Raw genomic sequence first — 24007 nt, forward strand, 5'->3', positions numbered from 1 at the left:
ACCTGGCAGGCGGAGGTTGTGGTAAGCTGAGATTGCACCATTGTACTCCAGCCTGGGCAACAGAGCAAGACTCCAACTCAAAAAAAAAAAAAAAAAATTACTGCAATCAAATATGCACTAAAACTGTAACTATGCAAGACGTTTTTCTGGATTGGGTTAATAGGCTTATGGTCACAGAAAACAAATTTTTATTTTTGTTACAGATAACAAAGATAAGATATCCTTTAAAATATTTCACTAGGATGAAATTCTGAAGGAAGCAGAGTAGCAAAAAACAAAAACAAAAACCGTTAAATTTGTGAAGATTTTAAATTTCCAGGGCCAGGCATAGTGGCTCACACCTGTAATCCCAGCATTTTGGGAGGCTGAGGTGGGCAGATCACTTGAGGTCAGGAATTCGAGACCAGCCTGGCTAACATGGCGAAATTCCGCCTCTACTAAAAACATAACAAATTAGCCGGGCATGGTGGCAGCCGCCTGTAGTCCCAGCTACTCAGGAGACTGAGGCAGGAGAATCACTTGAACCCGGGAGGCGGAGGTTGTAGTGAGCCGAGATCACGCCACTGCCCTCCAGCCTGGGCGATAGAGCAAGAATTCTGTCTCAAAAAAATAAATAAAATAAAATAAAAAATAAATTTCCAACTAAGAGCTTTGTTCATGTACCTTTAAAAATGAATGAAGGTGGGTTCCATTCGATATTTTTATGATGTAATTTTTATCTTGAAATTCACGTGCTAGCAGGTACTCTATGATTTAAACATTAAAAATGCATTTGTCAAACTTAAAATGTGTGAAGGGATGTATACGTTTTCCCAAATTATTTTCAGGGATACACAGGCAAAAGAATGAGCAGCAGGGCTGTGACGACCCCGGCTCCCTCCCTGTTGGTGCAGTGGCACCACCAGCAGCAGCTGGGACTCCATGGCATTCACTCCGCCATTGCTCCACGTTCCATCTTACTTTCCTACTCTGATTTTTTTTTTCCTTTTTCCTTTCTTTCTTTCTTTTTCTTTTTCTTTTTTCTTTTTCTTTTTTCTTTTTTGGTGAGACAGGGTGTTGCTGTTAAGCAGGATGGAGTGCAGTGGTGCAATCATGGCTTACCGCAGTCTCAACCTCCCAGGCTCAAGCAATCCTTCTGCCTCAGTCTCCTAAGTAGTTGGGACTACAGGTGCGTGCCACCACGCCGGGTTAATTTTTGTATCTTTGGTAGAAACAGGGTTTCAACATGTTGGCCAGGCTTGTCTCCAACTTCTGATCTCGAGTGATCCACCCGCCTTGGCCTCCCAAAGTGCTGGGATTACAGGCGCGATCTCGGCTCACTGCAAGCTCCACCTCCCGGGTTCACGCCATTCTTCTGCCTCAGCCTCCCGAGTAGCTGGGACTACAGGCACCCACCACTTACGCCCGGCTCATTTTTTGTATTTTTAGTAGAGACGGGGTTTCACCATGTTGGCCAGGATGGTCTCCATCTCCTGACCTCGTGATCCGCCCGCCTCGGCCTCCCAAAGTGCTGGGATTTACAGGCGTGAGCCACCGCGCCCGGCCGATAAGCACTTTTTTTTTTTTTTTTTTTTTTTTTTGAGACAGAGTATCGTTCTGTCGCCCAGGCTGGAGTGCAGTGGCGAGATCTCGGCTCACTGCAGCCTCCGCCTCCCAGGTTCAAACAATTCTGCCTCAGTCTCCTGAGTAGCTGGGACTACAGGCATGCGCCACCACGCCCAGCTAATGTTTTTTGTATTTTTAGTAGAGACGGGTTTTCACCGTGTTGGCCAGGATGGTCTCGGTCGATCTCCTGACCTTCTGATCCACCCGCCTTGGCCTCCCAAAGTGCTGGGATTACAGGCGTGAGCCACCACACCCGGTCCTGATAAGCACTTTTCTAACTCCCTTGATTTCTTTGCAGTACAATATAGAGCATGTTATTAAAATATTTCAGGTTTCAATAACAAAGCTACTAGACAGCATCCTTTCCATTTCAGAATGAGAAATGTGGGGCTCAGAAGGGCACCTTCCAGAGTCCCACCAGGAGAGCCATGCTCTTCCCCTCACTCTTCCTCAGAGGTGCATGGGGTCATCTCCAGCCACTCGCACAAATCATTACCTCCAATTTTTCATTTTCCCTATTTTAGAATTATTCAGTTTCTCCCCTTTTTTCAACCTGTCATTAATTTTCCAATATAGTCTGGCCACAGTTTACCAACACAATAGGATGCTTATGTGCATGTGTATATGTTTAAATAAGGCGGCCCGCTAACAAGGAAGCCTTTTTTTTTTTTTTTTTTTTGAGATGGAGTCTCGCTCTGTCTCCCAGGCTGGAGAGCAGTGCTGTAACCTTGGCTCACTGCAACCTCCACCTCCAGCTTCCAGCAATTCTCTTACCTCAGCCTCCTGAGTAGCTGGGATTACAGGCACACGCCACCACACCCAGCTAATTTTTGTATTTTTAGTAGGGGTTTCGTCACGTTGGCTAGGCTGGTCCTAAAACTCCTGACCTCAGGTGATCTGCCCGCCTCGGCCTCCCAAAGTGCTGAGATTACAGGCGTGAGCCACCACGCCGGCCCCTTTTCTTTTATTACTGCTGTGGTTTACTTTTTCCACACTCAACATCCCCTAGTCTTTTCTGGTGACTTGCATGTAACATAGAAATCCCGTAAGGGGCACACTCTATGTGCTCAGGTCAACAAAGGTTAAATGCTGTTGCAATTTTAAACTTTCTACCGTTTGTCAATCAGAGTTAAGTGACATGTAATGTTTGCTTCCCACAACCCCCTTCTTTTTATGGTGAAGATAACTTAAGCATATTCATTAAAAAGGCTAAAGTCACAAATTCACATATTAAAAATCACTTTGAGACATTCAGTGATTTGATGGTGGACTTGTTTTCTCCTTTAAAAGGGGTTGTTTGCTGTTGTGGTTTTAACTGTTACATCTCACTCTAGTCAAGGTGTTTAGCAAACTGTTAACAATGAAACTGAGAAAAACACAAACATGAACAAATGACCTTTTATTTCATACAGAGATACAAAGGCAACTGTGTGCAGCAACAATCTGATGGGCAGTCCAAACTCTTGGGAGGAAGTAAATTCATGGTAAATGTCATGATGGCTGGTTGAGGAGAAGGTCAAAGGAGGAGAGAGAGGAGACAGAGAATGCTACAGCTAATAAATAACGGTAATGAGAACTGCGTGGTTTCAACACCATGAGTTTGTTGGGGCATCTTCTATGCTACTAAAGCCACAATTCTGTATCATCATCACCATCAACATTCTTGAAGTGCATTTTACACTATTCTGCATTAGCAGTCATGTTGAGGGAACTACAATCCTTACAAGTAACTGATGCATTTTATTAAAAGAGCTCTAAACTCTGCTCATGATTGCCTGTCTTGGATGTGGCCTTTGGGATTGATAGCCTCTTTTAAGGAAATAGGGCTGACACATTTTGGCTGGCCCCAGTTTTTGAGGCAATGCTAGTTGTTAACAGCATTATCTTTTAATCTGAGGAAAATGTTTATTTAAAAAACCTGTCTTCCAAAATATAACAAAAAACAAGGTCTGGGTAGTGGCGAATCCTTCCAGGCACTCCACGCCTCCCTGTGGGCTGTAACCATGGACCTGAGTAGAGTCCCATAAAAATACTTCTCCAAATGCATTTGTAATAGGGACACACCACATAGTTTGTTATTCATTAAAGCAGTTTATTGGCTTAATGTACATCACTGAATTTTAAATGCTAAAAATTTATAAAAGAATACCGAACCAAAACATCAAAGAAAATAGAGGCTCAGCAGCATGATTTCAATATATTTTCCTGGAAAAAGTTTTTTTTTTTTTTTTTAAGTATATGACTTTTTATCTAAGAACAAAAGCTTCCTAAATTCAATGTTTAGACTTGATTTTTTTAAAAAACTAAGCCCAGAAAACTGGGGCTCATAAAATAAAGGCACAATGTGGGCAGCAAAAGAAAAAAGGAGAAAAAATGGGAGAAAAATTGGTTTTAATCTCACGTGTAACATAGGTTGGCTGGTTTTGTTTTTGTTTTAGACAATTTAAGGCAGAATTATCTCTGCAACACTGCAGATAAATCCTAGTGTTTTAGCTTTAAGTTTCAAGAGTTCAGATATACAGATAAACCAATTAAAAAAAAACCTTTTCTCATTCTGAGGCTTTTGATGCATTATATAAATCTTTAAAATTCCTATCACTCACATTTTAAGACATACATCTATACTTTAATAAGGCACTCTTAAGATATAAAACAGTTTTAAAAACAATGACATTCTACACTAGGGCTAACCCATTCCTCTGCCATAGGGATGGAGCGAATTGTCTCTTTGAATCAAGTCAATCTCTGTGCACCAACACAAACAGGCAGGTGTCTCAACCCATTCCAAATTTATCTAAGTAGCTGAATTTTATCAATGGGACTCTCCCATCCACTAGTCGGGGAGTTACACAAACAGAACTGCCCAAGTTTGATGATGAAATTTAAAAACAATATCTCCTTTTTTCTAGAAATGCTTCCTTTGAACATACAACCATCACTTCCATTAGCTCCTGTCCATAAAGAAAAACACAATGGCAGATAACCAATGATTCCCCATATCCTTCCATCTTCCTGATGGGACAGAAATATAAAGGAACTTTACTTTTAAATGACAACCTAATAACTGTTAATAACATGACATTTTAGTTGTGCATCCTGTATGTATGTCATTGGTGCTAATGGCTTCCACTTCTAAATGACAAAAATTTGAATCCTACCATCCCTATTGGTAATTAAAACAAACACCAAAGCTTACAATAAAGTAATGCAACCTCTAAGACTGTAGCAACAGAGAAATTTTAGTGGAGTTTCCACTCTTTCCTAAGTAATGGAAGAAAATGAAGAATCCAGAAAGGTCAGACTAAGCCTGAAACACAATTTCACTATGAAAAAAGGGTAACAAATGTCCCATCAGAGCGAGAGGAGTTAAAAATGTGGCATCGGGAGTGTATCAGACTGAGGCGCTGTTGTGGGCTAGGTCTTTGCTTCCAATGAGTCAAGAAGGACCTAGAAAGGAGCTGTGAGGTGCTTCTTTCCTTTATCTTTCTGGGCTGGCAGCAAATGATCAATTACTTCCCATAGAACTTTTTGTTGAGAAGGAAGATCAGGAGGTTGACATTTACTTTAGCTCTATCAAATAATTTCATGACTGCAACTCCTTCATATTGTAGCTGCAGCAGGTCCTATTAACAAAACAAAACAAAACATTTTGACAGTTAATCAAGTCTGTGGAACAAGGAAAAAGGACACAAGGTAGGGAGGGCTCCAGATGGACTGAGGCCTGCCTTGTGTGCCAGATGTGAACTGGGGTGAAAGAAAAGTTCCTAGCTAGGAAACTACCCACTGCATAACCAGCCTGAGAGCTGGAGCAATAGGGCGCACTGGCCAAGGGGCTCTTCTGGTTGATTTGGAGTTAGGAAGTCATGTTGTTCATATCAAAATTCATCATACATGGAAAGAAAAAGAAACATGTTCAGTTGCCACACACACCTAAGCTTTTTATTTCAGAAGTCACAATGACATTTTCCCATTTCATCCATGTTATGGGTCACTAGTTTTAATAAATCTGGAAAAGGTGAAGATTAAACCTAGGATAAAATATACTAAGCATGGGAAATGAGACAAGGCTAGTAATGTCACCTCAATACTATCTGCTAGATTCTTAATTTCTATTCCACATGAGAACACTTTCTTTTTTTTTTTTTTTGAGACGGAATCTCGCTCTGCCACCCAGGCTGGAGTGCAGTGGGGCAATCTCAGCTCACTGCAAGCTCCGCCTCCTGGGTCTATGCCATTCTCCCGCCTCAGCCTCCCGAGCGGCTGGGATTACAGGCGCCCACCACACGCCCGGCTAATTTTTTGTATTTTTAGTAGAGACGGGGTTTCACCGTGTTAGCCAGGATGGTCTCGATCTCCTGACCTCATTATCAGCCCGCCTCGGCCTCCCAAAGTGCTGGGATTACAGGCGTGAGCCACCGCGCCCGGTAACATTAGAAAACTTTTTATCCTGAAGGCAAGGAGAAAAGAGAGAACTTGATGTTTTATTAGGTGTCTGCCATGTGCTTGGTATTGTGTAAACACATTATATAGCATCTTTTAAAAGTCTTCACAAAAATTTTTATGAGGTGCGATCATCCTAACTTTAAAGATGAGCTATCGAGACTCAGAGATGTTAAATGACTTGCACCACAGGACAGAGATGGACGTGGTAAATCCAGATCTGACTGCAATGCTCTTGCTTTTCCTGTTACTTTCGCCATTGTCCTGAACAAGTTTAAGAAATCTGAGCATTCTCACTTCTAAACTTTAGAAAAATGGTGATGAGAAAGCAAGGGTCAAAAGGCTTGAAAGGACCCCACAAGGCCGGGTGCGGTGGCTCACGACTGTAATCCCAGCACTGAGGCAGGTGGATCATGAAGTGGGGAGTTAGAGACCAGCCTGGCCAACATGGTGAAACCCTGTTTTGACTAAAAATACAAAAATTAGCTGGGTATCCGGCGTGGTGGCGCATGCCTGTATTCCCAGCTATTCAGTAGGCTGAGGCAGGAGAGTCACTTGAACCCGGGAGGTGGAGGTTGCAGTGAGCCGAGATTGCGCCATTGCACTCCAGCTTGGGCAAGAAGAGCGAAACTCTGTCTCAAAAAAAAAAAAAAAAAAATTAGCCGGGCGTGATGGTGCGCACCTGTAATCCCAGCCACTCAGGAGGTTGAGGCAGGACAATCAGTTGAACCCAGGAGGTGGAGGTTGTAGTGAGTGGAGATCACACCACTACACTCCAGTCTGGGCGACAGGGTGAGACTCCGCCGCTCCCCCACCCAACCGCAAAAAAAAAAAAAAAAAAAAAAAAAAAGAAAGGACCCCACAAGTTCAATCATCTGCTGGAAAAATCCTAGCAGCTCCATGAGGGCTGCTGGCACCTGTGCCTAACATAATACCCCACACCTGGCAGTCACCCCACATTTAATGAATTTGTACATAAATTAATCAATTACCATAGGCAGACTGGTTGGCCTAACACAATTTGGTTAATAAATTTAAAAATAAAAATATGAGCCGGGCGCGGTGGCTCACGCCTGTAATCCCAGCACTTTGGGAGGCCGAGGCGGGCGGATCACAAGGTCAGGAGATCGAGACCACAGTGAAACCCCGTCTCTACTAAAAATACAAAAAATTAGCCGGGCGCGGTGGTGGGCGCCTGTAGTCCCAGCTACTCAGGAGGCTGAGGCAGGAGAATGGCGTGAACCCGGGAGGCGGAGCTTGCAGTGAGCCGAGATCGCGCCACTGCACTCCAGCCTGGGCGACAGCGCGAGACTCCGTCTCAAAAAAAAAAAAAAAAAAAAAAAAAAAAAAATATGTTCTGATAACTCCACATAAATAAAATAAAAAAATTTTAAAATTAAAACAATAACAATTTGGTGAACTGAGGGAATGAGGTTCCTTTTTTTTTTTTGGTGGAAGTATTTCAGTTAGCTGTGTGCATCACAAAATCATTTCACATTTGTTTAGCTAACATGTTTTAATGGTCTACTGGTCACTGACAAGGAAACGAAGATGACTAAGAAATGCTACCTGTCCTTAAGGAGTTTATGGCTTTAGCGGGGAGAGGGGAAGTAAGTCAACACCTACTGTAAACAGAGGATGTCTGCAAAGGCCACAGAAGCGAAGGGGAAACCACCTATTATGGCTTGGCTGGGGGAGGTACACACATGGAAGTACTTGACAAATGATGAAGGAACAAAAGGGGTGGGGTTGGAAGGCAGGGGAGGGGAGGGAGGGCAGCATGAGCAGAAGTCCAAATGCACATTCACAGGAAGGCACCTGCCCGGGCTGGCAGGGCGTGGCTGTGTGAAGCAGTGCAAGAAAGGAGACAGGAGCAGACAAACCGGTGCCACACACACAAAGCTAAAGGAGTCTGGACGTCACCTAGGAATCCTCTCAATGCCCTGCTATTTTTTAACGTGTAAAAATCAGATATTTCAAAATAAAACTTAGGGATCTTTATGCTGTAAAAATGAATTACTCCCGAGTTCTTTTTGGATTTAAGATAGGATGTGGTTTACAAATATAAACTTTACACACACCTTGTCAGAAGTGCATCTAACCTTTAAGTACCTACATCAAATCAAAATGAGAAAAAAATTTCAAGCTACTAAGTGGACTTACAATTTTGCAATGTCAGCATGTGTACTTATGCATTTTGTTCAAGTCCAAGGTATCAGCTCAATTTAGTGGCAGCTGGCCAGGCGCGGTGGCTCAAGCTTGTAATCCCAGCATTTTGGGAGGCCGAGACGGGCGGATCATGAGGTCGGGAGATCGAGACCATCCTGGCTAACACGGTGAAACCCCGTCTCTACTAAAAAATACAAAAAACTAGCCGGGCGAGGTGGTGGGCTCCTGTAGTCCCAGCTACTCCGGAGGCTGAGGCAGGAGAACGGCGTAAACCCGGGAGGCGGAGCTTGCAGTGAGCTGAGATCCGGCCACAGCACTCCAGCCTGGGCGACAGAGCCAGACTCCGTCTCAAAAAAAAAAAAAAAAAAAAAAAAAAAAAAATTTAGTGGCAGCACTAAGTGGAAGCTTCAGATAAATGTTTTCTGAAGATTTACATCTGCAAAAGCTCTCCAGAGTGTACACACCAAACCAGACGTGCTGCAACACTCAGCTTCTTTCCCCACAGTGTGGAGCCCAGCTCACTGCTGAATGTAGACAGCTTTCCTCAGATGAGTCTCCTCTTTATCTAGTTCTCCTACTTGGACAAGAATCTCATCCAGAAAGCTTTTGGTTCCTGCTGGTGCATACCCACCTGATAATGTAACATAAAAGTCTCCATTTGAACTCCCATGAATTTGGCTTTCACTTCAAAGTCTCCAACTTCTTCTGTTGGACTGATTTCAAAGATAACATTTTTAAACCTGTTGAAAGATAACATCGTAAGGGTATGGTTTTTATGTTCTTATATAAAAATATTCTGTGAAATGGGGAAAGGAGATGAACCAAGTCTTCGAGGGTGAAAAGGGGTAGAAAATACAGGTCAAAAGTACTTCTGCACCTGAAGCAGCACGGATTGCCATGCCTAAGTACCATCTGCTCTGGGACTTGGAGAGAGGAATGGCAACCTCTCTCTGCCTGCAGCACTTGCATTCTATAAAAGAAGAACCACTGAGGAGTGCCACAAGTGGCCTGTGAAGGGATGACATCATTATTCTCTTCACTTCCACATGGCCAAAAATGAAACCTAATGATAAAAGGAGAAAACAGGAAACTGGGGTGGAAGGAGATGGTATGTGTGTTTGAATACATGCATGTTTGAGGACTGGGAGAAGTAAATAAACAAAAGGGGGTCAGTAAAAAAAGCTCCAAGGGAGGAGGTTTTTCTAGAAAGAGTAGGTGCTGTGTACATAAGCACACTCAGTATTACCAAAGATAAATTGTTATTATTAAAAATATTTAAGTTATCACTCATTCACAACATGTTACCTGCCAGGAAATTTTAGGAAGCCAAAAGGAAAAGGGGTTATGCAGCCAGGCACGATGCCTCACATCTGTAATCCCAGCACTTTGGGAGACCGAGGCGGGTGGATCACAAGGTCAAGAGATCGAGACCATCCTGGCCAACATGGTAAAATCCCGTCTCTACTAAAAATACAAAAATTAGCTGGGTGTGGTGGCATGCATCTGTAGTCCCAGCTACTCAGGAGGATGAGGCAGGAGAATTGATTGAACCCGGGAGCCAGAGGTTGCAGTAAGCTGAGATAGTGCCACTGCAGTCCAGCCTGGTGACAGAGCAAGACTCCGTCTCCAAAAAAAAAAAAAAAAAAAAAAAAAAAAAAAGGGATTAAGGCATCCTCTGGGTGATCAAAGTATAGGACCCCAGATTTCCAGAACTCAACTATGGAGCTACCTTACCTATTACGAACAGGGCTGAGAACCATGAAAGATGCAAAAAGGTCACTGAGAGTTAAAGGAGAAGTCACAAAAACCCATGCACTGAAACATACATGCATTTTATTCAACTGGAATGCCTCACGGGTTATTCCTTAAAGATATTTATCTTGGCCGGGCGCGGTGGCTCAAGCCTGTAATCCCAGCACTTTGGGAGGCCGAGACGGGCGGATCACGAGGTCAGGAGATCGAGACCATCCTGGCTAATACGGTGAAACCCCGTCTCTACTAAAAATACAAAAAACTAGCCGGGCGAGGTGGCGGGCGCCTGTAGTCCCAGCTCTCGGGAGGCTGAGGCAGGAGAATGGCGTAAACCCGGAGGCGGAGCTTGCAGTGAGCTGAGATCCGGCCACTGCATTCCAGCCTGGGTGACAGAGCGAGACTCCGTCTCAAAAAAAAAAAAAAAAAAAAGATATTTATCTTAAGTGATAAATAATTTTATCAGATTTAGTTGGCTATTTAGTTTCTAAACCCATAGAAGCAAATTAAAAAGAAGAAAGAAAGGCAAATAGAGATAGGCACTTGAACAGTAGTGGAAAATAATGACAAAAAGAAGGGCAATATTGACTCATGCCTGTAATCTCAGCACTTTGGGAGGCCAAGGCAGGAGGACTGCTTGAGCCCAGGAGTTCAAGACCAGCCTGGGGAACAAAGTGAAACCCTGTCTCTACAAAATATAATTAGTTGGGTATGGTGGCACATGCCTATGGTCCCCGCTACATGGGAGGCTAAGGTGGGAGGATCTCTTAAGCCCAGGAGGTTAGGGCTGCAGTGAGCTGTGATCATGCCAGTGCACTCCTGCCTAGGTGACACAGCAAGACTCTTTCTCTAGAAAAAAATTTAAAAATTATGTACCCATTAAAAAGGATGCTTTCAATGAATATAAAAAATGCTCACAGCATAATGTTATAAGAAAAAAGTTGGATACATGACCATAAACAGTATTGTCCCAGTTTGTGTTAAAAAATATTAAGTAGTTATTTTAGGCTGGGTGCAATGGCTCATCCCTATAATCCTCCCAGCATTTTGGGAAGCTGAGGAGGGCAGATCAGCTTAAGATCAGGAGTTTGAGACCAGCCTGGCCAACATGGTGAAACCCTGTCTCTACTAAAAATACAAAAATTATTTGGATGTGGTGGCAGGCACCTGTAATCCAAGCTACTTGGGAGACTGAGGCAAGAGAATCACTTGAACCTGGGAGGCGGAGGTTACAGTGAGCTGGAGGTTGCAGTGAGCCGAGATTATGCCACTGCACTCCAGCATAGGCTACACAGAGAGACTGTTTCCCCTCCAAAAAAAGGCCTGTAATTCCAGCACTTTGGGAGGCCGAAATGGGAGGATCACGAGGTCAGGAGATCAAGACCATCCTGGCTAACACGGTGAAACCCCATCTCTACTGAAAATACAAAAACTTAGCTGGGTGTGGTGATGCATGCCTGTAGTCCCACCTAATTGGGAGGCTGAGGTGGGAGAATTGCTTGAACCCTGGAGGCCAAGGTTGCAGTGAGCTGAGATCACACCACCATACTCCAGCTTGGGTGACAGAGAGACTCTGTCAAAAAAAAAAAAAAAAAAAGGGGGAGAAGAAGAACAAAAAAAAAAATATATAAAGTAGTTAGATAAATAAGTGGGTGAGTTGTGGATAATCTTTATGTGAATAGAAAAAAAATACATTAAAATGATTTCCCTGGTTATCTCTGGCTTGTGAAATTACAGGTGTTTTCTTTTTTATGCTTTACTGTATCTTCAAAGTTTAATAATGAATACATATTATTTTAGAATCAGAAAAATGTAAAAGTTCTTTTTTTAAAAGTTTTTTTTTCCCCAGACACAAGAAGGGAAAGATCAGTAGCCTGAGGTCACAGGGCTGACTGAGCAGACGCTTAATAAATGCTTGCTAATGAGGCTGGGCCCAGGATCTACGGGAGGATGACATGTCAGGTCCATGAACCACGTGCAAAGCAAGCTGATACTTCCCAGAAAAGAAAATGAAGGTTAAGTGCCTGGTTCCTAGCTGTAAGTGGAATAAAGCAAACTCAACTCCTCTTATTGTTACTCTTAATTTATTCTTGGTTCAGAAACAGAAGAAATCCAAGGAGTGGCTTCCTGCTTTAATGATGAAAAATTAAGATCAGACCCAAAGAAGTGAACATGACCTGAGACAAAGGTTCTACAAACAAGGAAAAGAAAAACTCTTTTATGACAAATTAACTCTGAGTATGAGGCCTAATTCTACACATAAAAATATATAAATACGTAAAAAATATTAAAAGTAACCATCCAGAAAAGAGAAATAAAGACAAAAAGGCAAAGATGTGATAAATGTAGAAATAAAAATCAACTGATAAAACAAAAAGCAAAGACTCACTGATTCACTTGCAGGTCCTCAATTTCCAGAAGAACTCCTTTTTCATGTAGTCTTGCTGCTGTATATTTCAGAGAAATCTTTTTGCTTTTCTTTCCTTTCATTTCCCTAGGCTTTTTGGAGACTCTGTAAAAATCACATCATGTCACTTTCTACAAGTAACCATCTATTCTGAATCTTCATCATTGGTAACTGAAGGAAACAAGGTCAGACACCAAACTTCCAGACATAAGCATAAGTAACATACCAACTCTAAAATGGCAAACAAATGTTAGAATTAGCCTAAGCAATATCTCTGCAAAACAGGGGAAAGATTACTAAATTGCTTCTATTTTTAGTCTAAATTATATCTGAGAACACTCCCATGAATTTAACAGTGTCTTAATCCTCCCATGTCCTTCTGGGAACTTCAGTTCCTAACAAGTAACTATGAGAGCTTCATATGCCAGCCTGAGGGAATGGTACTGAATCCCTGCAGCGAAGGAGTTACTCTAAGCCCCTCAGCTGTGTAGGGAAAAAATAAAAATAATATCAAATAAATACTTTTTAAAAGCATTTAAGCCAGCACAGCAATTACAGATGAACGAGAATAAGGAAAAAGAAACAGGTTAGGAGGCTATTAGGATAATCAAGGCAAAAAGTGGTAACTTCAGAAACATGCCCACATCTGCAAAAGACATATGTACAAGAGATTATTTGCTGCAGAATTTAAAAAATAATAACAACTGGAAACAAATGTTCATCAATGGAGAACTGCTTAAGTAAATTGTTATATCTATCTGTATAATGGAATAATACGCAGCATTAAAAAAATGAGAATCCAGGTCTGCCTGCTTAGAAGGCCTGGAGGCCATGACAAATCTGGCAGTGAACACACTCAGTTCTAGATCTTGGTTTCTAAATACCATTCTTCATTCAAAGAAACCAGGGATTCTTGGAAAAACAGTTCATTCTGGGCCCGGGGAGGGGAAACTACAGGTTGAACATGAAACATCTTGTGTCAGGAAGTACACAAAGAACAATGGAAACACGTCAAAAGCTCACAGGAGTCAGCTCTGCAAGCTGGGTTAGGTGGGCCTATTTTTCATCCCTTCCCATCAGCCCTGCCTGATCCCAGGGAGTCTTCCAGGGAGAAAGAGAAAAACAGAGTACGTGCACAAGCCAGAGAAACGGGAAGCATATATGGCAAAATGTTAGAAATGGGTGAATCTAGGTGAAGGGCATATGGGTGCTTACTGTTCTATTCATTCCATCTTTCTGAGATTTGAAAACTCTTAAAATAAAAAGTTAGGAATAAATAATAAACTACCCTACAAGTAAAACCTGCTCTTATCACCCACGTCTCTGGGTTTTCAGTTCCCTCCCTGTAAAATGGGCATGCTGATAGCTGGCGGCCAGTGCCAAGAAAGCTGGATCAGACTTTCCTCAGTACCCAGGAAGAAAATCAGAGCCTGTGATCTTGTCCTCAGGAAGAATACAGAGGAGCAAGAGGATCCAAATTTGCATAATATTCCTTAAGTGATTTTGGGACCACCAGATGATCTCCTTTCATGATTTTAATTTCTAGCACCAAGAAGATTTTTTTTTTTTGAGACAGAGTCTGGCTCTGTCGCCCAGGCTGGAGTGTAGTGGTGCAATCTTGGCTCACTGCAACCTCCGTCTCCCAGGTTCAGGTAATTCTCCTGCCTCAGCTTCCCAAGTAGCTGGGACTATAGGCGTATGCCACCATGCCCACCTAATTTGTGTATTTTTAGTAGAGATGGGGTTTCACCATGTTGACCAGGCTGGTCTTGAACTCCTGACCTCAAGTGACACATCCACCTCAGCCTCCCAAAGTGCTGGGATTATAGGTGTGAGCCACCTTGACAGGCCCCAAGAAGATATTTTGCAAAAGCATTACTTAGCGGTAAGCATCCATGAAATCCCCCACCATTTATATCATACACTAACAAATGGAACAGGCAATTATACAAATGATTAGAGGTAAAATAAAAGACTAATGCGATAAATAGATCCAGTGTATTTTAAGCAAAAATTTCCAGCGTCATTTCAGTTGCCTCTGCTTTTTCCTCACTCTAATTCTTTTCCCTGAAATCAATTTTTAAAACAGAAAAAATACTCACTTGCCCTTGCTGGCTAAGTTATCCAGGCAGGTTTTGATATAGCTTTTATAGTAATCCACCTGCTCCCCATAAAAGGTGGCCTTAGAATTCAGAGCAGCGTATGTCTGTTGCAGTTTCACTAGTTCAGCCTTTCTCCTCTGTCGGTACCTCCGCTGATTCCGAATATCCTGAGACATAATTATTAGAGTTAGAAAAATAATGACAGGTATCAGGCACTTCTTGAGTGATTATCATTTCACACTAGAACCCAGCAATGCTTAACTCTGCCTTAAATATGACTCCATACTTTTTTATTTTTTTGAGACAGAATCTTGCTCTGTTGCCCAGGCTGGAGTGTGCAGTGGTTGAGATCATGGCTCATGGTAGCCTCAGCTTCCCAGGCTCAAGTGATCCTCCCACTTCAGCCTCCAGAGTAGCCGGGACTTATAGGCACATGCCATCATATCTGGCTAATTAAAAAACTTTCTTTTGTAGAGATGGGGTCTCAAGTGATCCTCCTGCCTTGGTCTCCGAAAGTGCTGAGATTTGTTTTCACAAATTAACAGAGAAATTCAGATCTCAAATTTTCTTCCCCCATTTGTATCTTCTAGCAGGGAAATGCGTTACATTTAGACTTACACATTTTTAGAATTTACTTGCAAAGCTGGTTTGGACCTCTTAAATTTATTTTGTTGGGAAAGGGAGAAAAAGAGAATTATAATACATCAACTACCAGTTCCCAGGTGTGCATAATATTATCTTAGTGCAACAGCAGAGAACACCTAAGCTCTTAGTCCTCACCAAAGCCCCTCGCTTGAGATGATTCATACAAATCAAGGATTTCATCAGCTTGATGTGAATTTATATTTCACAGTAATCATGAAAAAGATCTGGAAGAATTCTTTAAGGCTGAAGACAAATTCCTTAAGGTCATAGGAGGCTCTAGTTAAGGTCCTCTCCCTACTAATTTAGGCCATGGAATAAGCCACCTCAGGTCGGGCAAGGCCCTCATGCTGGAGAGTCAGATATGGTTTCTCAGAGAGGAGGGCACTAATTTGCCCATGAACTGAAGCTATGCTGTTATCTGGACAGTTACTGTCTCTCGAGCCTCTCAGCTTTGAACAAGGCCAGTTCCCCTCTGTCTCCCAAATGCAGTACCCTGGCAATGTCGTTGATCAGTTCCTGGTATTTGTTCTTTGGGTCCACGGTTCCAAGCTCTGTTAGCTTCTTTAAACCTGTCTGGATCTTCTCTTTCTTCTCTTGAAGAGTGAGGTTGCTGTCTTCCTTTACAGATTTTGACTTTTTCATCTTGTCAGGGGTTTTGGCATCACGGATAGCACGTCTCTGCATGGCTCTCTGATGCTCTGCTTCCTACGGATGGGAAAAAGAAGTTCTCAGCAAGTTCACCACACTAATCCTAAACTTGAATTTATATAGCACATCCGCACCCGAACTTATACAGATCTTAAACTCCAACCTCGAAACAGAAGGAAACAAACTCTGACTCCTGCCAAATAACAGATGAGAAACTGCATGAAGCAGAGGCACTTCTTTCCACCTAGAAGAGATGATATCTACAAAATCACACAACTGGGCCAGGTGCGGTGGCTCATGCCTGTAATCCCAGCACTTTGGGAGGCCAAAGTGGGCGGATCACGAGGTCAGGAGTTCAAGACCATCCTGACTAACATGGTGAAACCCCGTCTCTACTAAAAATACAAAACCAAAATTAGCCAGGCGTCACGGCGGGCGCCTGCAGTCCCAGCTACTGGGGGAGGCTGAGGCGGAAGAATGGCGTGAACCCAGGAGGTGGAGCTTGCAGTGAGCTGAGATCGTGCCACTGCACTCCAGTCTGAGTGACAGAGCGAGACTCTGTCTCAAAAAAAAAAAAAAAAAAAAAAAAAGGCACACAACTGCTTAGGGCTTCTTTGGTGGACTCCAGGTACAATCACCGAGACGGGACTGTACCGGCTACAAAGTCATTTTTCTCTACCACATTTTGAGACATGGAAGCCATTTAATTTTATTAAAAACATAGCTGTATAAATGTTATAACTATACTAACACAACAAGAGCAACGCTTAGTAAATCTTTGCTAATTCTTTTTGTCACTTTGTCACTTTCCATTTGGCGGAATCATGCTCGAGCACTGCCTCTGCTTTCAAACATGCTGCAGACACCCCAATAGTAACAGGGAAACACTTTCCCTTGATACTGCCATCCTTCAGTCACCATCCATTGTCTGTCCCTGTCTAACATATGATCTATACTTGCTGTTTCATTCTTCCAGCACTTTCTTCTTTACTGCTCTCATCACCAATTACCATACCCTGTCCAAAATCCAATGCCTTTTCTGTCACCTTGCTCATCTTCTCTGCACTGTGTTCTTGCACTATGCATTGTTTTGTACTTCCATTTCTCTCTGTTTCCTCTCAGTACTTCAATGACTGCCTCTGTGTTGACAGATCCCAAATCTTTGTGACCATGGCTCTGGTGCCATATTCTCCACTGTCTGCACTGGGATGTTTACATTCGGGATGGCTTATACTTCAAGCTTGTAATTCCCCCTAACTGGAGCAATTCCCTTTCCCAATAGTCCCCTATCTTCTAAAGTCGAGACTACTCTGCATCACATAATGTTAAGAGCATAAGCTCTGGAAGCAGAGAGAACTGGATCTGCATCTGGTTCTGTCACTACAAGCTGATGATCTTGGCCAGTTAACCTGTAAGGGTTTGTTTCCTCATCTGTAAAATAAGGATGAAAAGACTCGACTCATGGGAATGTTGCAAGGATTAAATGAAAGAACAGAGGTGAGAGCACCAAACACATACTAGGTTCTCAATAAAGACGGGCTCCTCCTTCCTTATTTCAAATTTCTTTCTAGGTTCAACATGTTTCAAGTATTGGTTTATACATCCTTACTTGCCTTTCACACATATCTAATCGGTAATCAGTCATAGCAACTGAGAGCTGAGACTTCATTTAAAACAATGGTTTCCAAATAGTTCTCTCTGCAGCCTTAAGAGTTTGCCAGAGGCACCAGAGAGTCCTATAGGGCTGGATTTCAGATGCCCTATTCCTGGCTAGCAGAGTAGCAGAGTACCTGCTTTATATACTGGGCTTCTAGGTAAGTTGTCACTTAATGAAACAGATTACCATGCTTAAAATTTGGAAATGAATGGCCTGACCTACTTTCCTTATTTGACAAATGAGAAACAGAGGTTTCTGGCCAGGCACAGTGCTTCATACCTGTAATCCCAGCACTCTGAGAGGCCAAGGGGGGTGGGTCACCTGAGGTCAAGAGTTTTTGAGATCAGCCTGGCCAACATGGTGAAACCTTGTCTCTACCAAAAATACAAAAATCAGCCAGGCATGGTGGTGCACACCTGTAGTCCGGCTACGTAGGAGGCTGAGGCAGGAGAATCACTTGAACCCAGAAGGTGGAGGTTGCAGTGAGCCAAGATCATGCCACTGCAGGCCAGCCTGGGTGAGAGTGAGACTCTGTCTCAAATTTGAAAAAAAAGAAAAAAAAAAGAAAAAAAAGTCTTAGATATGACATGACTCATCCAACCCTACATAATGCCAGGTCCCAACCCCCATCTGCCCACCCCACTGGACCTTATCACATACCTAGATAACTTAACCACCATCTGCTCTCATAGCATTGCTGAATTAATTAACATTAAATGGTCTTGAACCTTATAGAGGCTCTTTATTTCTTATCTCTGCAGTGCCAAATTCCCATCTAGTTTGTGAGTTCTAAATAATTTGGTCTCATGTTTTATTTCTCACTACTCGCCTCCACCCACAGCTCCATTCTAGACATGAAGTCTGGTCGCATCATGCTCTTCCCTCCTTTGTACTTTTGTTCACATCGCTCTCCTGCATCGAATGCCCTCTCTTGTCTTACATGCACACCCAAATCCTATCCACCTTTATACGTCTGGCTCCAGTTCCACTTGTTTTAGGAAGCCTTCCTAATGCATTGCTTCACTGGCCTCTTTCCTGAAACTTCTATTATTTTTTAGTCAGTATCATAGTTAATTTTGAATGGTTTCATCACTGTTTCAGGAATACATGTCACAATTCCCCAACAAGATCACGAGTTCACTGAGTTTAGGAGCCACATTCTGTACTTTCCTTCTATCTACCACGGCACATAACAGAATTCCAAATATGTAATATTCAATAAATTGCAGTGAACCCTACACATTAATGGTTTCAACCAACCCTGAAACTATTTGAAAAAAAAAAACAACAATAAAAAAAGTACAAATTTTAAAAATACAGTAACAACTATTTACATAGCATTTATATTGTAGTAGGTATAAGTAGTCTAGAGAGGATTTAAAGTATATGGGAGAATGTGTGTAAGTATATGCAAATACTATACCATTTTATTTATTTATTTATTTATTAATTATTATTATTATTAGTATTTTTGAGACGGAGTCTCACTCTGTCACCCAGGCTGCAGTGCAGTGGCATGATCTCGGCTCACTGCAAGCCCCACCTCCCAGGTTCATGCCATTCTCCTGCCTCAGCCTCCTGAGTAGGGGGGACTACAGGCATCTGCCACCACGCCCAGCTAATTTTTTGTATTTTTAGTACAGATGGGGTTTCACGTGTTAGCCAGGATGCTCTCGATCTCCTGACCTTGTGATCCGCCCGCCGTGGCCTCCCAAAGTGCTGGGATTACAGGCGTGAGCCACCGCGCCCAGCCAAATACTGCACCATTTTATATAAGGGACTTGAACATCTATGGATTTTGGTATTGGCTGGGGGTGGGGGGAATGGGTGCTGGAAAGTAACCCCTGTGGATACCAAGGGACGGATATACTGGATGGACACAATGGAACCAAAAACTTTCTCAGATGAGCTGTAACTACCACTGCCCCCCAGTTACATTCACGCTCACCCCTAGGTTACCAACTCTTATTTGTGTCTCTCCTCCTTTCTCTGACATGCGCCTATCGGGAGAGCTTATCTACCAAACAAAGGAGTATGTTAGACCCTAAATTTTACCTGTTCACTGGTGGCTGGTGTTTCCAGGATTTCAGTCAAGGTCTCTCCTGGCTGGAACCGTATGACATCCACAATTAAACGTTTTGTACTGAAACAAGATGGGGGAAGCATTTAAATATTACCAGTGTTCTAGTTCCTCTCAAGTGGACCGAAGCAGCAGCAGCAGCACAAACAGTACCTCACAGAAGTCCCAAGCAGCAGCTGCCAGCACACAGTACTCAAGGCACTAGGCTTATTTACCCAACCATACCATAAGTAGGTACAAGGGTTAGGATTTCCAAGATTTACATTTCATTGTAGCATATTAGCAAAATAAGGCAGAAAAATCCTGTGCCAAGTACAATATGCGAGGTGATTGGTGACTGGGATTATGAAAAGTATGAGAGGTCAGGATGGTCATTTCAGGTATGACCCAGCAGGTTCCTCTCCAAAGGTCAAGAAACCTTTGGATTACATTCATTTCATTCTTCCTACTTTTGATACTCACTTCAGTAAGATGGTTCGAGCATCCATTTCTGCATTCTCATCTCCAGGCACATCGAACTTGTTGGTCAGGGTGAGAGACACTTCTGTCTTAGCCAGTGCCTCCTTATTTGGGTCGTTTAAATTGCCAGAGCTTTCCCCTGAAGTTTTGGGAGGGTGGAAAGAGTCAGTGTAATAAAGAGGAGATATTGGGGGGGAAATAATACAAATTAAAAAGATGATGCAAGTCTAAGAAAATACTTGAATCACCTAACATGTACAGTGTGACGAGAACAACTTTTACTGGGAAATAAGATATTATGCCAAATGATAAAGGCAAAGGATCCATAATAACTTCATAAATGTTTAAGAAATTATTTCAACATTACAATTTCACAATTCTCTCTCAAAGCATTCTTTCTGGCTGGGTGCAGTGGCTCAGGCCTGCAATCCCAGCACTTTGAAAGGCTAAAGGAGGAGGATGGCTTGAGGCCAGGAGTTCGAGACCAGCCTGGGCAACATAGTGAGACCCCATCTCTATTAAAACAAAAAACAGGGGCCAGGCGCGGTGGCTCAAGCCTGTAATCCCAGCACTTTGGGAGGCCGAGACGGGTGGATCATGAGGTCAGGAGATTGAGACCATCCTGGCTAACACGGTGAAACCCTGTCTCTACTAAAAAATAAAAAAAAAACTAGCCAGGCGAGGTGGCGGGCGCCTGTAGTCCCAGCTACTCGGGAGGCTGAGGCAGGAGAATGGCGTGGACCCGGGAGGCGGAGCTTGCAGTGAGCTGAGACCCGGCCACTGCACTCCAGCCTGGGCTACAGAGCGAGACTCCGTCTCAAAAAAAAAAACAAAAACAAAAACAAAAACTCAGGAGGATCATTTGAGCCTAGGAATTTGAGGCTGCAGTGAGCTATGATTGCACCACTGTATTGCAGCCTGGGCAAGAGGGAGACCCTGTCTCATAACAAACAAACAAAAAAAATTATTTCCTTTAAAGGACTTTTAATTTATAGTTATGTAATTATTTGTGTATCTGCAATTTTTTTTTTTTTTTTTTTAAACACACGCTGGCAGTATGTATCTGCATTTAAAATGATCTCTTCCTCTGTCTCCAGTTCCTTATAGATAGTGATCACATCTGGGCTTTTTTTTTTGTTGTTGTTGTTGTTTTTGTTTTGTCTCTTACGAAACTATCAGGATCACATCTATTTTATTTCTCAATGTATATCCAGAGTTTGGTATAGTGCAAAAAACAGAGGAGGTGACAATTACACTTTTCTGTCATGTTCCCCTTTGACCTTCCAGGCAAAAGTCAGAACTTTAAGGCCAGGCACGGTGGCTCAAGCCTGTAATTCCAGCACTTTGGGAGGCCGAGACGGGTGGATCACGAGGTCAGGAGATCGAGACCATCCTGCCTACCACGGTGAAACCCCATCTCTACTAAAAAAAATACCAAAAAAACTAGCCGGGCGAGGTGGCGGGCGCCTGTAGTCCCAGCTACTCGGGAGGCTGAGGCAGGAGAATGGCGTAAACCCGGGAGACGGAGCTTGCAGTGAGCTGAGATCTGGCCACTGCACTCCAGCCTGGGTGACACAGTGAGACTCTATTTAAAAAAAAAAAAAAAAAAAAAAAGTTAGAACTTTACCTATCAGGGACTCGATGGTGGGCACCTCGCCGAGGTCGTCCAGCAGCTCGTGGATTGGATCATTGTGCTCCGGAGCAATGGCATCCTGGTGATCCAACAGGAGCTGCAAACACCAATGATCAACTCCATTTATACATTCAACTCTCCAGCTCATCCCTCCCTAGAACGCCTAACAATAATCTGCACAAAGAGATTCCAACAAAGTTCCTATATTCAAAGAAACAACAAGCAAATCAACCCAAATAAACAATATGATATATAAAGCACCACACTGGGCTCTGCTGAATGACTTGTTATGATGTAAGAAGAGGAAATACTGGTACTCTCTTAATCTCATGGCCTTAAAGGACTCAAATGTGCCCTGTGTAAGAAAGAACACTGTGGCTGGGCGTGGTGGCTCATGTCTGTAAATTCAGCATTTTGAGAAGCCAAGGTGGGTGGATCACCTGAGGTCAGGAGTTCAAGACCAGCCTGGACAACATGATGACACCCTGTCTCTACTAAAAATACAAAAATTAGCTGGGCATGGTGGTGCACACCTGTAATCCCAGCTACTAGGGAGGCTGAGGCAGGCGAATTGCTTGAACTTGGTAGGCGGAGGTTGCAGTGAGCCGAGATTGCGCCACTGCACTCCAGCCTGAACGACAGAGCAAGATTCCATCTCAAAAAAAAAAAAAAAAAAAAAATACAAAACAAACAAAAAACACAAAACATTGAAACTCAAAGTTCAATACCCAAAGTCATCAATGTACCCTACTACCAGTTCAAATAAGTCACATGCAGACTTTTACTTAATGTTTCCAGTGCATGACATGACGTAATTCAGAGAAAAGTATACCAAATCAATGTTATAATTATTGTAGGAGCACTCAACAAAGCCTTCAAGGTGCCATTATCCCCAGTGATGCCCTCAGAAATGACAGTAACCTGAAATTTCATTTACATTTTCACACATGTCCTTGTTCCTGTTTTACATGTCCATGTCCCCAGAGGGGAAAAAATGATTTGAAAAATCTGAAGAAACATGGAACTCCAGCTTCCAAGGGAAAAATCCACTCCAAGGCTACAGAGAAAGAAGCTAGTATTCTAGATCATGTTAGAAAAATAACATAGAGGGCTGGGGTAAAAAGAAAGAAGAGTAAAAGCACTATTTTATCAAAGTACTAGATCAATTCAGTGGGATTCTGATTCAGTAGGCCTGGGCGGTGTCCAGGAAACTTCATTTTTAACTACCAGCCCATAGGATTCTGATGCAGATGGCCTGGGAAGACATTTTAGAAACCTAGCAGTAGATATTGTTAAGAGTAAGAAGCATGGCCGGGCGCGGTGGCTCAAGCTTGTAATCCCAGCACTTTGGGAGGCCGAGACGGGTGGATCACGAGGTCAGGAGATCGAGACCATCCTGGCTAACACGGTGAAACCCCGTCTCTACTAAGAAATACAAAAAAAACTAGCCGGGCGAGGTGGCGGGCGCCTGTAGTCCCAGCTACTCGGGAGGCTGAGGCCGGAGAATGGTGTGAACCCGGGAGGCGGAGCTTGCAGTGAGCTGAGATCCGGCCACTGCACTCCAGCCTGGGCGACAGAGCGAGACTCCGTCTCAAAAAAAAAAAAAAAAAAAGAGTAAGAAGCAAAAGGCCAGGCGTGGTGGCTCAAGCCTGTAATCCCAGCACTTTGGGAGGCCGAGGTGGGTGGATCATGAGGTCAGGATATTGACACCATGCTGGCTAACACAGTGAAAGCCCGTCTCTACTAAAAATACAAAAAATTAGCCAGGCGTGGTGATGGGCGCCTGTAGTCCCAGCTACTCAGGAGGCTAAGGCAGGAGAATGGTGTGAACCCAGGACGTGGAGCTTGCAGTGAGCCGAGATTGCACCACTGCACTCCAGCCTGGGCGACAGAGTGAGACTCCATTTCTAAATAAATAAATAAAAAAGAATAACAAGCAAAAAAAAGAGACATCAAGGAGATGCACTGTCAGATCACAGGAAGGTGAGACACCTGGCTACCAGAGATGATAACCAGCAGCCAGGGATAATAATTAAGGATAATGAAATTAAGTAATTAAAGAAAAATACTTACAGTGTGGGTGTTGATGATTTCACCAATGGAAATGTAGATTACTGGTTTGGTGAGGGTTACTAAATCAGAGTACTCATCCACATTAAATTTATCCTGAAGCTCTGGGACGTCACAAGCAGTTTGGAAAAACCGTCTGAAATAAGCACAAGAAGCAGCCCCCCAAAAAGGGACATACGCATGAGAAGTTGGCAAGAGGACATTTCACAAACCTCTCACACAATGAGTGCAAACAGAAGCCAGTCAATATAGTTACTTCAAGAGAAAGTGCTGTGTGTTTGCTGTGCTTGACAACCTTGGGATACTGGCTCTAATTTTTTTTTTTTTTTTTTTTTTTTTTTTT

General features: G+C 42.9%; 1 protein-coding gene across 1 annotated transcript in view; it reads right to left on the bottom strand.

Moving 5' to 3' along the window:
• Positions 1 to 2989: 2989 nt before the first annotated feature.
• IQGAP1 (IQ motif containing GTPase activating protein 1) overlaps positions 2990 to 24007 on the bottom strand; it is a 118425-nt gene continuing 97407 nt past the window's right edge. Inside the window, exons 30-38 of the mRNA XM_025391048.1 lie at positions 23668 to 23800; positions 21589 to 21691; positions 19965 to 20100; positions 19478 to 19565; positions 15610 to 15822; positions 14473 to 14639; positions 12353 to 12475; positions 8846 to 8954; positions 2990 to 5228 (exon numbers count right to left, since the gene is read on the bottom strand). Of these exons, the coding sequence (XP_025246833.1) occupies positions 5115 to 5228; positions 8846 to 8954; positions 12353 to 12475; positions 14473 to 14639; positions 15610 to 15822; positions 19478 to 19565; positions 19965 to 20100; positions 21589 to 21691; positions 23668 to 23800 (1186 nt within the window). The 3' untranslated portion in view covers positions 2990 to 5114. The remainder of the gene's footprint in view (positions 5229 to 8845; positions 8955 to 12352; positions 12476 to 14472; positions 14640 to 15609; positions 15823 to 19477; positions 19566 to 19964; positions 20101 to 21588; positions 21692 to 23667; positions 23801 to 24007) is intronic.

This window comes from Theropithecus gelada, chromosome 7b (genome assembly GCF_003255815.1).
Source record: "Theropithecus gelada isolate Dixy chromosome 7b, Tgel_1.0, whole genome shotgun sequence".
NCBI classification, from domain to species: Eukaryota; Metazoa; Chordata; class Mammalia; order Primates; family Cercopithecidae; genus Theropithecus; species Theropithecus gelada.